The sequence below is a fragment of the Arvicanthis niloticus genome, chromosome 24 (genome assembly GCF_011762505.2).
Source record: "Arvicanthis niloticus isolate mArvNil1 chromosome 24, mArvNil1.pat.X, whole genome shotgun sequence".
NCBI classification, from domain to species: domain Eukaryota; kingdom Metazoa; phylum Chordata; class Mammalia; order Rodentia; family Muridae; genus Arvicanthis; species Arvicanthis niloticus.
The window spans coordinates 4,754,189-4,769,572 of NC_133432.1; the positions used below are offsets into that span (position 1 = coordinate 4,754,189).

At 51.3% G+C, this 15,384-nt stretch overlaps 1 protein-coding gene across 1 annotated transcript in view; it reads right to left on the reverse strand.

Moving 5' to 3' along the window:
* Positions 1-1,315: 1,315 nt before the first annotated feature.
* The window catches only part of Svop (SV2 related protein), a 64,359-nt gene continuing 50,290 nt past the window's right edge, over positions 1,316-15,384 (reverse strand). Inside the window, exons 11-16 of the mRNA XM_076922453.1 lie at positions 14,771-14,847; positions 11,121-11,228; positions 8,258-8,369; positions 7,026-7,107; positions 5,460-5,549; positions 1,316-2,842 (exon numbers count right to left, since the gene is read on the reverse strand). Coding sequence (XP_076778568.1) covers positions 2,636-2,842; positions 5,460-5,549; positions 7,026-7,107; positions 8,258-8,369; positions 11,121-11,228; positions 14,771-14,847 — 676 coding nt within the window. The 3' untranslated portion in view covers positions 1,316-2,635. The remainder of the gene's footprint in view (positions 2,843-5,459; positions 5,550-7,025; positions 7,108-8,257; positions 8,370-11,120; positions 11,229-14,770; positions 14,848-15,384) is intronic.

The following is a 15,384-nucleotide window of genomic DNA, read 5'->3' on the forward strand; positions in this document are numbered from 1 at the left end:
CTCTGTAGATGTGAGTGCATGTGTGTGTGTCTCTCTCTCTCTGTGTGTCTCTGTGTGCATCTGAGTATGTGTGTGTGCCTGTCTACATCTCTTTTTCTCCATTTTTCTATGCACATACAAGTGTGTGTGTGTGTGCGTGTGTGTGTAGGGGTCTTGAGTCAGGGTTTCTATGTAGCTGAGGTTGGCCTTGAACTCATAAACTTTCTACCTTTGCTTCTGCTCAGGAATTAGTGTATGGGATCATACCTAAATCTCTTTCTCTGTGTATGTGTGTGTGTGTGTCTGTCTCCATCTCTCTTTTTCTCCCTCTGTCTCTCTGTGCACATACAAGTGTGTATGTGTGTGTGTGTTTTATTTTTGAGGGTGTCTCATGAGACTGGCCTCAAACTCACTACATTTCCCAGGGTAACCTTGAGCTTCAGACCCTCCTACTTCTGCCCCATGAGTACGAGAATTACAGGTGTGTACTGAACTTTGAACTTAGAAACTCTTCGAGAGTCCATCTCTTTCTCTCTTGGGTAGAAATCACAGCCTTCTATCTTGTAACCCCTGGGGAACACGCCCAGGACACCAGCCCTCAGTCTTTCCTTCTAGAGCTGGGTTGTTTGAGGTTGAAGAAGTGAAAAGGATCTCCTGGGAGGAGGGGGAGGAGGAAGGGGAGGAGGGGAGGAGAAGCAGATAAGGCAAAGGGAAGGCCGGTTCCTGGGAGAGCTGAACTGCCCAGGAATAACTTGAGACTCAAGAAAAATGTGGCTGGAGGCTGGAGAGATGGCTCAGCGGTTTAGAGCACTGACTGTTCTTCCAGAGGTCCTGAGTTCAATTCCCAGCAACCACATGGTGGCTCACAACCATCTGTAATGGGATCCGATATCCTCTTCTGGTGTGTCTGAAGACAGAGACAGTGTACTCACATGCATGAAATAAATAAATAAATCTAAAAAAAAGAAAAGAAAAAAGAAAATGGAGCAACACAGGACAGGAAGATGAAGAGAAAAGGGCTAGCCTAGGCTACATTGTAAAAGTCTGTCTCAAATATCAATAATAATAATAATGTGGCTGTCAGAACAGGTAGGGGGTGGACGCCAAATTGTCCTCATGAAGAAGAGGCTACTGTATGTTCATCCCAGTAACAGAGTCATCTCCACTGAACTCAAGGTCCCAGATGCTGCCCACCGGCTGGGCCACTGCACCGCATAGAGAGGACTTTGTGCTTAGAGAAGTCAGCATACTTCCTTGGATGGAACAAGTGAGCCGACTTTCAAGTGAACTGTCACTAGTACACCGTGACCAGTGACCAGATTTAAACCCCGTAATGTCCATCACCAATGTTTTAATAAGAGATGAACGCACGACCCACATTTGGCCTCCTTGCAATGTGTCCATTGGGCAGCGGCTGGTTTCCTCCGGCCTCTAGTGGGGCCTGGCGGTCTCCTTCCTCCCCTCTGCGTGTTTCCTTCCTGAATCTCAGAAGGCGGCTCATGTGTTCCGGAATCCGGGAGTACACGTGGACTCCAGACCTACCTTCCTCCTGAGGCCCAGACAATGGGCTCCTCTCTCCCTCTGACATGGGCTTTCCTGATCTTCGTGTCAGGACATCCTCCCAGGACCTGCCTCTGTAGGGCCAGCACTGCCCTTGACAGAGGGGCATAAGAGAAGGCGGAGGCAGACCCAGAAGGGGCAACAGGTTCCTGGTCCCAAGACTTCGTGGGCCTGCACTTGGTGCTTTGCCTGGAGGTCCCTCAGCCCATGCTACCACCTACACACAGCCAAGTCTGGGAGCCCGAGTAGACTGGGACTCATCTTCTAGTAGGGCTGATGGGGGAGCCAAAAGAGAGGGCCCAGAAAGGCTTTAACTGCTTCAGGAGTGACTCTGGCTTTGGTTTGGGACATTAAGTCTCCCCTCTGCCAGGCCTCAGTCTCCAGTTTCCAAGTCAAGGAATAGGTTAACATCTTTCTGAGTCTGCCGCCTGGTGGGTACCTAGGTCTCCCCAGAAATATAACAGGACCCTCTGCAGTCAGAGACAGAGGGTCCAGAAGGGACCAATGGGGGCTACTTGGCTCAAATTCAGATGCACATTCAGCAGCCAGTATCCCACCCTGCAGGCCCTGGAGTGGCATCTAGAGGGGCCCAGCCACAGCGGAAGGTCTTGGGCTCCGGAAAAGCTGCTCCAGCCAGCCACTAGCTTGCCTAAATTCCAAAGAATTCCTGGGGCCAGGGTGCAGGAGAAACATACTGGACAAAATGGCAGGTGTCACAGGGGTCTGGGCTGAGACTGTATCTATGGGGATCTTTGGGCAGTGGCTTTCCAAGGATATGACTGGGTGGCAATGTGACATCTGCTCAGCTGGCTCTGAGCACCCTGGGACCCTCCCCACACTAGCAGCTTCCCCATGCAGATCCACGGTGATGTACAAACCTTCCCCCACCACAGAGAACCCCCCTGGAGTGAATGTCGCCCCATCTTCCTGGGGCGGGTGACCCTCGATGAACATGGCCAAACACAGTGAAGACACAAAACCCTGTCGGTCCACATCACCCTCTCGGGAAAGTTCTTGATGTCGGCAGTGACCCAGCTGGGATCCGCCAGCTCTCTAGGCTCCAAGCCTCAAAGACCAGCTCAACTCCCAGGGGTCACTATTCCTGAGAGCCAGAGTTCGACCTGGGGACACCTGCGCTGTTTGTCCCTCTGCCAACCATCTCCTGGCCCCACTCCCGGTGGCTGGACTCTTGCAGTGCTCGGCCTTTGGTCTCGATGGGCAGAAAGCAGGAGGCCACGGCAGCCAGGAGGCAGCAGCCACTGTAGACGGCCAAGGTCAGGTACACGGAAGATTCCAGCATCACCTGCGGAGGGAGATGCAGGGGGATAAGAATGGCTTCTCAGAGCCGTGGGCAGGACATAGGCTGATAGCAATTAGAGCACTTCATAATCCTTGCTCTAAGAAGCTGGAGTAGGAAGGATTGCTTGAGTTCAAGGACAGCCTGGGCTACAGAGTAAGGCCTGTCAGACTTAAGATTCTACACACCGCCAGGCATAGTGGGTACCCATCACCCTGGCACTAGGAGGCAAGAGGATCCTGAGTCCAAGTTTTTATCAAACATATAGTAAGAGTCTGTGTCAAAAAAACAAAAAACAAAAAAACCCAAACCGACCCAACAAGAATCCAAAGACATTGCTATGGTCTAGCCTGTGCCAAACTCCCAGTCTGATGACAAATGTCAGACCACAGACAGGGCAGAGCTCGACGCTCTGTCCCCAAGGAACCTGCATACAGTGAAGACATTCTAAAGAGACACATGCTGCCCTCCCTTTGGCTATAAAACTGTTTTCAGGCAACAGCCTCCCCTCCCCCCCCCAAACTGGGAATTGGGATTGTTCCAGGGGTCTTGTCCCAGAAGGAGGAGGAGGGGAGGAGCCTGGTTTGGATAAGAAGGAGCCTGTGTTCTGGGAAGAGATGACAGAGTTCAAAGGACTTACAGACCACCTGTCAGCGCTGAGCTGTGTAACCTTCTTCCCTCTGTGCAAACCTAAATCTCACACCAGGACCCCGATGATGGACTGGGGGGGGCACTGGACCCCTTTATTGGTTTCTCTTCCCAGCGTGTCCATGGTGAATGCATCTCTGCTTTTCTCCTCTCTCCATCTTTTTGGTCGGTGCACCAAGGACAGCCTGTTGGGATCTGCAGGATCCAGGCTTTGACCTTCGGTGACAACTCAGTGACAACTCGGGGGACATTAGATGATGTAGAAGGGACAATGACGCAGAGACAGATGGCAGCACCCCAATTTGCTGAACCACCCAGAACAGGTAAATCCGTGCAGGCAGGGAGCAGACTGGTGTTTATTACAGGTGGGGTGGACCCCTAATGTCCCCATAGAGGGACTTGGGGTACAGTAATAACACTTTGGAGGTACATAAAGTGGGGGTGCACAGCATCATGAATGTCATCGTGTGTGAATGTCACCAAATGACTTGTTAGAATGCAGCCCCTTCAGGTGCTATTGGGAAGACCCTAGAGACGCAGCTCCTCACCTCTGTAGGTTCTTCCCCGCCCCCACCCCTGTGGACAAAGAGCTAACAGCCGACATTCAGCTGCTGCAAGAGTTTCTTAGCTCCTGTAGGCTTCACCTGGCTCTCAGAGACAGTCCAACCTGCACCACCTGGGAATCCGGGCGACCCAACTGCAGACACATAGAGCTCATATTGACTAAGCCTACGTCCTTACAGCCCAGGACCTCCTCCCCTGGGGACCATGAAGCATGGAGACCCAGCTTTATCTGGCTGGACTGAAGCCTCTTGCCACAGACCCTCTCTGTGCCGTGTAGCCTGTCTGTTTGCAGAATTAATAAAACCTGAAGAACACCGGACACTGGGACTCTCTTTTGAGTCTATGCGCTTCTCATACCCACCCCAGAAACCTAACTTTGTTGTCCTAATCTCTCTCTCTGTCTCTCTCTCTCCCTTCCCCTCCCTCTCCCCTCCCCTCTCTTCCTCTGTACATGTCTGTCTCTCTCTGTCTGTACGTGTATGTCTGTGTGTATCTCTCTCCCTCACTCTTCTTCCCTTCCTCCCTCTCAGTCTCCCCTCCCCTCTCTTCCTCTGTACATGTCTGTCTGTCTGTCTGTCTGTCTGTCTGTCTGTCTCTGTGTGTTTGCATGTGCATGCACACCACACGTGTGGAGTCACGAGGACAATTTACAAGAGCCTGATCCCTCCTTCTGCCATGTGGGTTGCCAGGTATCAAACCCAAGTCATCAGGCCTGGCAGTAAGTGTCTCCATCTGCCAAGGAGCCATCTTGTCAGCCCAAATATTTGAGGCAATTAAGTTTAATAACACGACTACTCTGTTAAAAACTATGAAGTCGAAAAAGCTGGATGTTTAGACCCTAAACACGGACAGGAATGCTTTGTGCCCACAGAGTTAGCAAATTGGTAACTCACCCGGATCAGCCGATTCAGAATGGAAGACAGACACTTGCTCAACTGCAAACTGGTGTCTTGTTTGTTTTTTGGGTCAATAGCTCACAGTTATCTTAAGTGCCCTCAAGCCTTCCTCTCACTTCAGTATCCTCAAACTAGCTGGGACCGCCTGACCCTGCCACCCCACCCAGTGTATGCAGAGTCTGTGTGGAGTCCTCGAGCAGGAAAGAATTCCCTCCCAACCCCCAGATAGGGTTTCTCTGTATAGCCCTGGCTGTCCTGGAACTCACTCTGTAGACCAGGCTGGCCTCGAACTCAGAAATCCGCCTGCCTCTGCCTCCCAAGTGCTGGGATTAAAGGCGTGGGCCACCACCGCCCTTCGAAGACCTGAATTTTATTCCAGGCTTGTCTGAGCCGCTGCCAGGGGCCTTGGGCCTTTTATCTGACTCTTCCTTCCTGGGGTTGGTGGCTGGGACATGCCGTCTGGTCTATAGTCTCGGTCAGCTGCAACCTGGATCTGTATTTGGGGCATCACTTGCCTGAGCTATGAACGGAGTAATGAGAGCGCCCACTCTTGCCATGCCGCTGCAGGTGCCCAGGCCCAGCGCCCTCGTCGCCGTGGGATACACCTGGAATGTCAGGGTGTTAGCCATAGGTCACGGGAAACACAAAAACTCCCACCCAGTACTGATGGGGGTAACGCCCATGAGCAGGACGGGAGGAGGTTCCCCCAAGGCAGAGAGCGTGAGGTTAGCTGTGGGCAGGAGCCCGTTTACCTCATTTCGCTGCTGGGAGGTATTCCACAACTGGATTTTTCTGGTTAACAGTGGTGGGGGAGGGGCGTGTACAGAGAGCCTGGCTGACATGGTTGGATCTTGGGTTCTACCCCAGTATAACAAAACAAAACAAAAAATAACAAACCAATTATATGAACAGTTCAGTAGGGGTGGATGGATACCATGTATCACAACACACTCTTCATTACTGATGTGTGTAGTTGCCTAGGATATGGCTGGTACTCAATAAAAAAATGAATAAAGTGATTAGTACTACAGTTCTGGGGTTTTGGTGGTTTTTGTTTTGTTTTGTTTTTTTTGTTTTGTTTTTTTTGTTGTTGTTGTTTTTTTGTTTTTTTCTCCTGCTGGAGAACTTAAGGCTCTCCAAGCCGAACTCGGCGATGACCTCTTTCCGGCAGGTGCTGTGACCTGTGCTTTCTGCGGCCACAGTACATGCACCCTTAGCTTGTCCCCAGCTAACGGAAGCAGGGCACAGAAGGGCGCACTGCACTTCCGTGTGAGTGCGGCTTTGAGCAACTTTGTGAAGCGCAAGCGTGCGTGCGTACATTCCCTTAGTGGCCAGAAGAGGGCGTCAGAGACTCTGGAGCTAGAGTTACAGGCAATCGTGAGCCACCCAGAGTGGGTGCTGGGAACCAAACTTCTGTGTGTGCTCGTAACCAGTGAGCCATCTCTCCCGCGCCTAGTCTGGGTTCTCAAGGGCTACACAGAAACCTACTTTAATTAGTTCTTCATGGTCACCGATAGCCTGAGGTATAGCCAGGCTCAGAAAACTTTTGTTTAAAAAAATAAAAGGTTTTTTTTTTTTTTTTCCTCTTCAGTACTGGGGATCAAATCCAGGGCATTGAGCGAGAAAGGCAAACACTTCAGCACTGAACTACACACTCAGCTCTCAGCTCGCAAACGAGAGGTTGTCTCCAGGAAGGTAAGATGTGAGCTGCCCCGACCCCGTTCACTTTAGCTCTCTCTACACGCTTAGGCAACCTCTGGGTTTCTTTCTTACACTGAGCTTAAGCTTGTATGAGAGGGGAAAAAAAATGATGATTGCAAAATAAGTGGGAATAAATGAGGGGCTGCAGGTGCCCAGACCCAAGGACCATTGAAAGTCAAAGCAGACAGCATCGCAGCCCCCACCCCGTGCCCCGCCCCCACCCCGTGCCCCGCCCCCACCCCGTGCCCCGCCCCCACCCCATGCCCTGCCTGTACCCCCACACCCCACGCCTCCCACCCCATACCCTACGCCCCACACCCCACACCCACCTCCTACTCTTCGCCCCTACCCCCCCCCCTACTCTCAGGCACCTCTCCTACCTCAGGCGTGTAAACATAGGCTGCTTGGAAGCCTCCAGAAATAAACGCTCTTGCAATGAACAGTAAGAGGGTTAGCACATTTCTGGGGGGGAGAAAACAGCAGGGGGAAGGTGTTTGTTTTGTGTCTGATTCTTTCACATCCCACTTTCCCAGGAAGAACTGACACCTGAGTCTGCAGAGGTCTTCCTGCCAAGTGCCCAGCACACCTGCACAGACGCACCCCCAAGTTCTACCAGTAAGGATCGGCCATCCGGGCACACCCGCTGACAGACAGGGGATGCCTGCGGTCCACAGCTGGGTCGAGAGTTGGTGGGGGAATGTGGTCTGGACCACTGAAGTCCCCATCTGAGCCTCAGCGAGAGAGCGCGCGCTTAGCATGTGCTGCTTTAGGTTCTAGCAGGACCATATTTGGCATTTTTAAGCCACTCCAGATCCCCAACCCTTGGCTGTCACTGATCCTCTTGATAACACCAACCTTTCACATCTAAGTTTCATCTCTCCTCACACCAGTGGCCCACGGACTCCCAGTCGGGATTGGTCTGGGGCCCCTCGGGGGTCAGGTATATTCAGGGGCTCTTTCTTAAGAGTTGGAAAAGTAGAGAAACGAGTCTTCAGTATAGGGTCTGTTTGAAACAAGGTATCTTTCCATCAAACAAATCACCTTTAACACAACTTTCTGTAACCACTGTGTTATACTCTGGAATTCTTATACTGAGCTTAAAGCTTGTATGAGCACTTGTAAGGTAGTTTGAATAAGAATGACCCCCACAGGCTCATATATTCACGTGCTTAGTCATTAGGGCGTGGCACTGCTTGAGAAGGATTAGGAGGTGTGGCCTTGCTGGAGGAAGTGTGTCACTGGGGGTGGGCTTAGAGGTTTCAAAAGTGCGAGTAAGCCCCTCCCTCTCCCAGCCCTGCTTTCCTCTTCCTGCTGCCCCCAGGTGAGATGTAGAACACTCAGCTCCTTCTCCAGCGCTATGCCTACCTGCCTGTAGGCTGCCATGTTTCCCACCATGATGATAACAACAGACTGACCGTCTGAAACCGTAAGCCAGCCCCAATTAAACGGTAACTCGAAACGTGAGGTTCTTAGAGATAACAAAGTCACATGGTCCCTTGCTGCCCTGGCAGAGGCTTTGATCTTGAGCCTGACTGGGTTGCCCATCACGAGGTGCCTGAACTTAACTTAGTCCTGGGGAGGGGCTGAGGGGGGCGGTCCCCCTGACACCCACCTTCCAATGCAGATGAACAGCAGGAGGCTGCAGAGGGAGAAGATACCGAAGCACAGAGCCATGGTCTTCTTCCGGCCCAGGCGGTCGATGACCCACAGAGTCACAAGGACACCTGCAGGGAGGGTGAGACAAGGTAGGCGGCTTCTCAGCTGGTTCCTAATGACCCGCCCCGCGCCAATCTCTGCCCCTGGGAGTGGACCAGCCCAGCAAATCCATTACAAGCATTACAGCAGGCTCTAGACCAGTGCCTGCTGCATCTGTGTGGGATTCGGTGAAATGGGGGACCTGGGAAGAAGCCACCTCCGGGTCTCTGATCTCTTCACAGCAACCAGGAGATGAGTGTGTACTGTTTCAGGTCTCTAAGGGAAAAGGCCATGGGTTAAGAGGCAACAGATACGGGCACTGACAGGAGCCTGAAGGGTGGTGTACTGGCTGGCTTTGTGTGCCAACTTGACACAAGCTGGAGTTATCACAGAGAAAGGAGCCTCCCTTGAGGAAATGCCTCCATGAGATCCAGCTGTAAGGCATTTTCTTAATTAGTGATTAAGGTAGGAGGGCTCATTGTGGGTGGTGTCATCCCTGGGCTGGTAGCCTGGGGTTCTATAAGAAAGCAAACTGAGCAAGCCAGGGGAAGCAAGCCAGTAAGTAACATCCCTCCATGGCCTCTGCATCAGCTTCTGCTTCCTGACCTGTGTGAGTTCCTGTCCTGACTTCCTTTGGTGATGAACAGCAATGTGGAAGTGTGAGCTGAATAAACCCTTCCCTCCCCAACTTGCTTCTTGGTCATGATGTTTGTGCAGGAATGCAAATCCTGACTAAGACAGGTGGCGGCGCTGCAACCAGGCACAGAACACCCCGGCTGGAACTCACACCTAGCTGGATCTAAGTCTTGTTAATACTGAGGTTGCCTTGTAACCTGGAGCTGGTCTTCTCTGAGCCTCGTTTTCTTTATCTATGCATGGTACCAGTAAAATGGTGTACCCTGTTTCCATAGAGGCAGCACAGCATAGTGCTTTTAATTAGTATATTATTACTATATAACCGTAATCATATTTTGAGAATATACTTATATACCTATTATTCATCAAAAGGTCTTCTAAATTAAATACCACTGGCTGCCTTTGATCCCAGCATTCAGGATGTAGAGGCAGGAAGATCTTTTGTGACTTTGAGGTTAGCCTGGTCTACATAGTGAGTTTCAGGGTAGCCAAGGCTACATAGTGAGACCAGGTCTCAAAAAAGTAAAAGGAGCCAGGCAGTGGTGGCGCACGCCTTTAATCCCAGCGCTGGAGAGGCAGAGGCAGGGGGATCTCTGTGAGTTTGAGACCAGCCTGCTCGACAGGGTGAGTTCCAGGACAGCCAAGGGTGCACAGAGAAACCCTGTCTCAAAAATAAATAAATAAAATGTTAGCAGAGCCCTGTTTGTCCACATTTATTTAATTATTGCTTATTGGGTGTCAGGATCTATCCTAGGAGGGTGATACGTGCTCCGAACAAAGCAAACATAACAAGAAACAAAGAAGAGTCGACATTTCAGAGTGGTTACGTCATGGGAAGCTACGACCTGCAAGCCTGTGCTCTCCCTTCCCGATGTTAGCGAGGGAGCCGTTTTAGAATGACTGTCAGTGTGGGGCACAGTTCTGAGCTCTGCCAGAAATTGGGACGTTCAGTGTCTCGGGCAAACTCTTACATGGCTCTGGGACAAGGGTGTAAGCTCAAGGTGTTGTCTGTGGAGGCGACCCAGGCAAGGAAGGTGGTGTATGGAGGACTCGGCAGACTGCTCAGCCTTGGCTGAGCAGAATAGAGTAACTGGAAAAATGGGAAGTGGGAGGAGCCAAGGTGATGATGGGCTACCTTTAGTTCCTTTTAATAGCATTGGTTCAGCATGGGATCTGAAATTGTCCTTGGATGGGAAGGGATGGAGGAGTGAGGGAGGGAGGGAGGGAGGGAGGGAGGAAGGAGGGAGAGGGAAGAGAGGGAAGGAGAAAGGAGGGAGAGGGAGGAGAGGGAGAAGGGAGAGGGAGGGAGAAAGGAGGGAGAGGGAGGGAGGGAGGGTGTTTAAGTTTGGAAGTTTGATGCCCCCCTTCCCACATATGTGGCATTTTCCAGTGCATCTGGTGACTGGGGAGGGTCCTCTGTGGCTCCGTCTCTACACAACACCTCAGCTGCTCTTTTGTCCTAGGCTACCACTTCAGAATTGTTTATACAACAGTTTTCGAGAGCAAGAACATTGTCCCCTCTGGAGCAATGGCAGAAGACCTGGCAGCCAGTTCTAAAGTCCTATGCTTCTTAAGCTTGAGGTTCCTCGGTACCGTGGTCTGGACATGGTTTGAGGGTGCACCACCAGGAACCATGTGCTGGAGCTTGGCCTCAGTGTAGTGATGTCAAGATGGACGGTGGCTACAGCCCCTGTCTCTCTGGCTTCTTGTCTATTCTTCCATGGACCCTCTCCATGTGCTACTGTCCACTAGGAGGTACTGGCCAGAGCCAAGCCCATGCTGGCTTCAGAACTGCTCACTAACCCCACTTCTTTGTAAACTCCCCAACCTCAGGCATTTTGTTACAGTAACAAGAAAGAGTGGGGGGGGCAACAATTAGGGCAGTGGGACCTGGCATTATTATGATCCTTGTTACAATGTCAAGCTGCAGTAAGGTCCTGTACACTGCGTTATGCAACTATGTTGCTGCTTGCTGCCACAGCCCAGGAGTCTTGCTCTTTCAACAGAATGCTTGACCCTAGCCAGCCTAAGGTTAGCCTGCAGGCAGAGTCCTATTCCCAGGCCTCCACGGTTTAATGTATAGCAAGGGGACGTATTTATTTTGAATCCTGACCAGATGGCAGGTTTCTCTGTCCCAGCCTCACCTGGGAACTCAGACAGGGTGGTCCACAGCAGGTCCATGTAATCTTCTTTGCTCAGGTACTCACAGGCCAGGCTGCATTTGGCTTCCACTGCCTTCTTCCGGCTGGAGACTAGGGTGGGGGAGAGATGCAGGGATGCTCGGTCACACAGTTCTGCACTGCAGTGTCCTGTATCCTATCCTGTCTTGCCTGTGAACAGTGGGCTGGGTACCCAACCATAAAAGACCCCAGTCTCCAGGGCTTGGGAGTTGTTGTGCTGGGGTTTGGGTCTGAGACACTACAGAAAGAGCTGGGTTAACAGACGGGCTGAGGGGTGAGCCCCGAGCAGAAGATGGAGCACTAGCTTGGCCTCTCTGAACCCTGCTTCTGCCCACTGGTGAATTTTCATGCATTTTCTCCTATTTTGAGGTGGGCTGTGTCAGCACGGAGAGCAGAAGCAGACTGCCTAGTGGCTAATGCAATCTCAGGGCTGTGTGACTTCAGACCTCCCCACCCCCTTGAACACAGGCAGGACCCACTAAGGTGACTGCTGACTTCTGCCACATGATAATGAGCCCTCTGTGTCATTAGCATCCCCAAATTCCCTGCTCCCACCACACCATGAAGTATCTGGGGAAACCCCACAGAAAGACAGCGAAGATATTAAAGCCTCTTCCAGGGAGAGTAGGGACTGGGTCCTGACTTTTTTTTTTTTTTTTTATAATATATATATATGTGTGTGTAGATATATATATATACATATATATATATTGTTTGTTTGTTTGTTTTTTGTTTTTTTCGAGACAGGGTTTCTCTGTGTAGTCCTGGCTATCCTGGAACTCACTCTGTAGACCAGGCTGGCCTCGAACTCAGAAATCCGCCTGCCTGTGCCTCCCAAGTGCTGGGATTAAAGGCGTGCGCCACCACTGCCTGTTGGTTCTAAGGTTCTTATCCTTCCCCTTCCGGGACTTCAACTCCTGAATAATCCTCCCAGCTAAAGTGTATCCATAAGAATCCAGAAGTCTGCCTGTGTGGCTGTGGCATTCTGTCTCTTGAGACCCCATACCCATCCTGGGGGGATGTACCTGCCTATGTTCTTAATTTTCATGTCCAATGGAATCATCCTGAAATACCGAACTGCACTAGCAAGATCCAGGCTTCATCAGGCCTTTTAAAAGGGCTCCTTGGCTACTACCCCCCCCCACAGCACCCGGTCACTGGACCCCCACTGTTTACCCCAGGAAATCTTTAGCTGGGTGAAGGGGACGTTTCCTACAACTGATGCATTAAAAAGTATTTACATGCATGCACACACATGTACACGACACACCACATACATTCTCTCTCTGTTACACACACACACTTGCATCTCTTGTATCGGGTGGCTTTCTTGCTAGGCTACGTTAGAATGGCATAGCCCTCAAAGTCCCTTCGAAGCTGGAAACATTTACTGTGTCCTTCCTGACAGAAAAAGCCAGCCAACCTCTGCCTTCTAACAGTGCAGTGGGGCCTGTGATTGGCTCAAATGTCCACGGCTGTCACCTCTGCTCAGTCAGTTACCCCACACACCCACCCCCAATCAGATCTGCAACTGGGTGCTTCTGCGGGGCTTCGCTTAGCCACTTAACCCCCAGTTAGCATGGACAATACTATACCTCTTCAAATTCTTATACCAGTAAGACCCTTTCATGAGGGAATGAGTGAGCTGTGCGAGATATTGAACCCAGGCCTCGTGTCTGCTAAGTGTATGCTTTACCCCTGGGGTCCCTTGCCGCCACCCGGTGTATAAAACGACCGTCCATGAGCCCTTAGGCTTTACACGAAAGGGTAAATAGAGAAACCCTAGAGAAACTTGGTCCCTTTATCTTCTGCCTGACTCCAGTAACAGAATCCAGTGTCGCCTTCAAAACAGACCGGACTGGAAGGCTGAACACAGGGACACTGTGCATCTTTTATTTCTTCAGTTTGTCTGGTGATTCCTGCCTCCTTATGCAACTCTCTGGGGAGCTTTTAAACCTGACTTAAATGCGTGGGCCTCACTCAGCTGAGTGAATTGGTCTGGAGAGGGTTTAAATGGCGCGCACTGTGTCAAAGTTCCCAGGTGGGGAGTGTGGCCTGGTGGTAGAGCTCTTTTCTAGCATGCCGGGGTGGGGAGCTCTGGGTTCCACCCTGAGTGGGGAATTCCCCTGTGGGGCAGGGGCGGAGCTCCGCTCCGGCTGGCGCATTCCCACAGCCCAAGGGCACATTAGCCACTGCGTGGGATCACACTCATGAACCGGGACGGTGCTTCGGGACCTTTTGAGGGAAGCGAGCTTGGAAAAGCTATTTTAGCTGTGTGCAGTAACTCGCCTTCAAAGCTGTAAGTGAAAACTGAATCAGGCTGGGCGGTGGTGGCGCACGCCTTTAATCCCAGCACTTGGGAGGCAAAGGCTGGCGGATTTCTGAGTTCGAGGCCAGCCTGGTCTACAGAGTGAGTTCCAGGACAGCCAGGGCTACACAGAGAAACTGTGTCTTGAAAAAAAAAACAAAAACAAAAGAGAAAGAAAGAAAGACAGACAGACGGAAAGAAAGACAGAAAGAAAACTGAATCAGGAGACCCCAAGGCTAAGATAGCCCAGTGTTTGGGGATCTTCTGTAGACAAGCTCCAAACTGCTGAGTTTCTGCCCACCCAGAAGCCATAGCTCCTGGAAGGGGCTCCAGGATACTCCACCTGTCTAAGCTAGGATCTCTTCCTTGTCACACTTGTGTGTGAAGTTGTTGGTTATGTTCCTGGGAACTGGGCTCCTGTCTGAGCTCCAGCCTGGCTCCAGGGATAGGAGACTGAATCTAACCTGGGAGGTTTATGCAAACAATGCATTCCATTTGGTAGAATGAGATTTCTCCACTTCTACAACTGCTCGCCCTTCCTTCCTTCCTCCCTCCCTCCCTCTCTTCCTTCCTTCCTTCCTTCCTTCCTTCCTTCCTTCCTTCCTTCCTTCCTGTATGTATGTATATTTTTGAGACAGCATTTCTCTGTGTAGCTTTGGCAGTCTTGGTACTTACTTTGTAGACCAGGCTGGCCTCAAACTCACAGAGATCCGCCTGCCTCTGCCTCCCAAGTGCTGGGATTAATGGTGTGCACCACCACTGCCTGGTCCTACAACTGCTCTTAAAATGCCCAATAGAAGGCTGGGTATGGTAGCTTTTGTGTGTTCGAAGCCAGCCTGGTCTACCTAGAGAGTTCTGGGCTAGCCAGGGCTACATAGGCCTTATCTAAAAACATAAAAAGCCTATTGGGGAGCTAGGCATGTTGGTGGTTCATTTCTGTCACCCAGCATTGCCTAAGCATGGCGTCCATGCCTGTAATCCCAGCACTGAGGAGGCTCAGGCAGGAGCCTGAGGAGTTTGAGGCCAGCCTCTGCCTTAAAAGCAAAACAAATTTGGTGTTTTATTTAGTTAGTTATTTTTGTGGTGGGGAATGAACCCAGGGCCTCACTCATGCTAAATGGAGGCGCCCCCTTTGCTCTTGAGAGTGGGTTCTCTGCTAACTTCAGAGCTGGGGCCCTAACAAGCAGGGCACATGCCAACTCTGGCATCACAGAGTTGCCCAGAGTCTTGGGAACCTGGAACTCATGGCATGACCTTGCAGGGGTGGGGTGGGGTTAGGGTAAAGGTGGAGGGAAGAGGTACTTACTGCTGCAGACATCTCCCGCCTGGAAGAGTTCGGTGGTGAGCAGAACCAAGCCATAATAAGAGAAGGCATTGGAGAACCTGCAGAGGGCAAGTGAGCACAGAGACGTCAGGGAGGTCAAGGCCCCTCCCAGCCCCGGAGGGTCTACTCCTTCCCCAGTCTCTGTAGGATCTTAGAGCCTTGTCTCTCAGGGACCTTGAGCAGGAAGGGGCTATGTAGCATCCTGATAGAACAGAGGGACATGATTCTGCGTTCTTGGAAGAACCAAGACAGGCAGGGTGACATTCCCAATGGCACACCCAGGGCCTTCTAGGCTGGCACGGGGGACTAAACATGATTTTTTGAACTTCAGAGTGTGGCGTCACATCTTCATTCCTGCATGGAATCTAAATTCAGGGTGCACAGATCCTGCATATCCATAAGACAGCCACGCAGGGACTCAGACACAACCAGAGGCGGGAGGTGAGTCTCCCTCGCAGTAACAGTGATGGCCGCCAGCAGCAGCTTCTTGGGGTCGGTCAGCCTGACTAAATAAAGCAGAGCTGTTTTGATTAGCTAAAACATTTCCTTCATCTTCTACGTCTATTTTGTTAGCCCAGCCTGCGTTCTTGGCCACT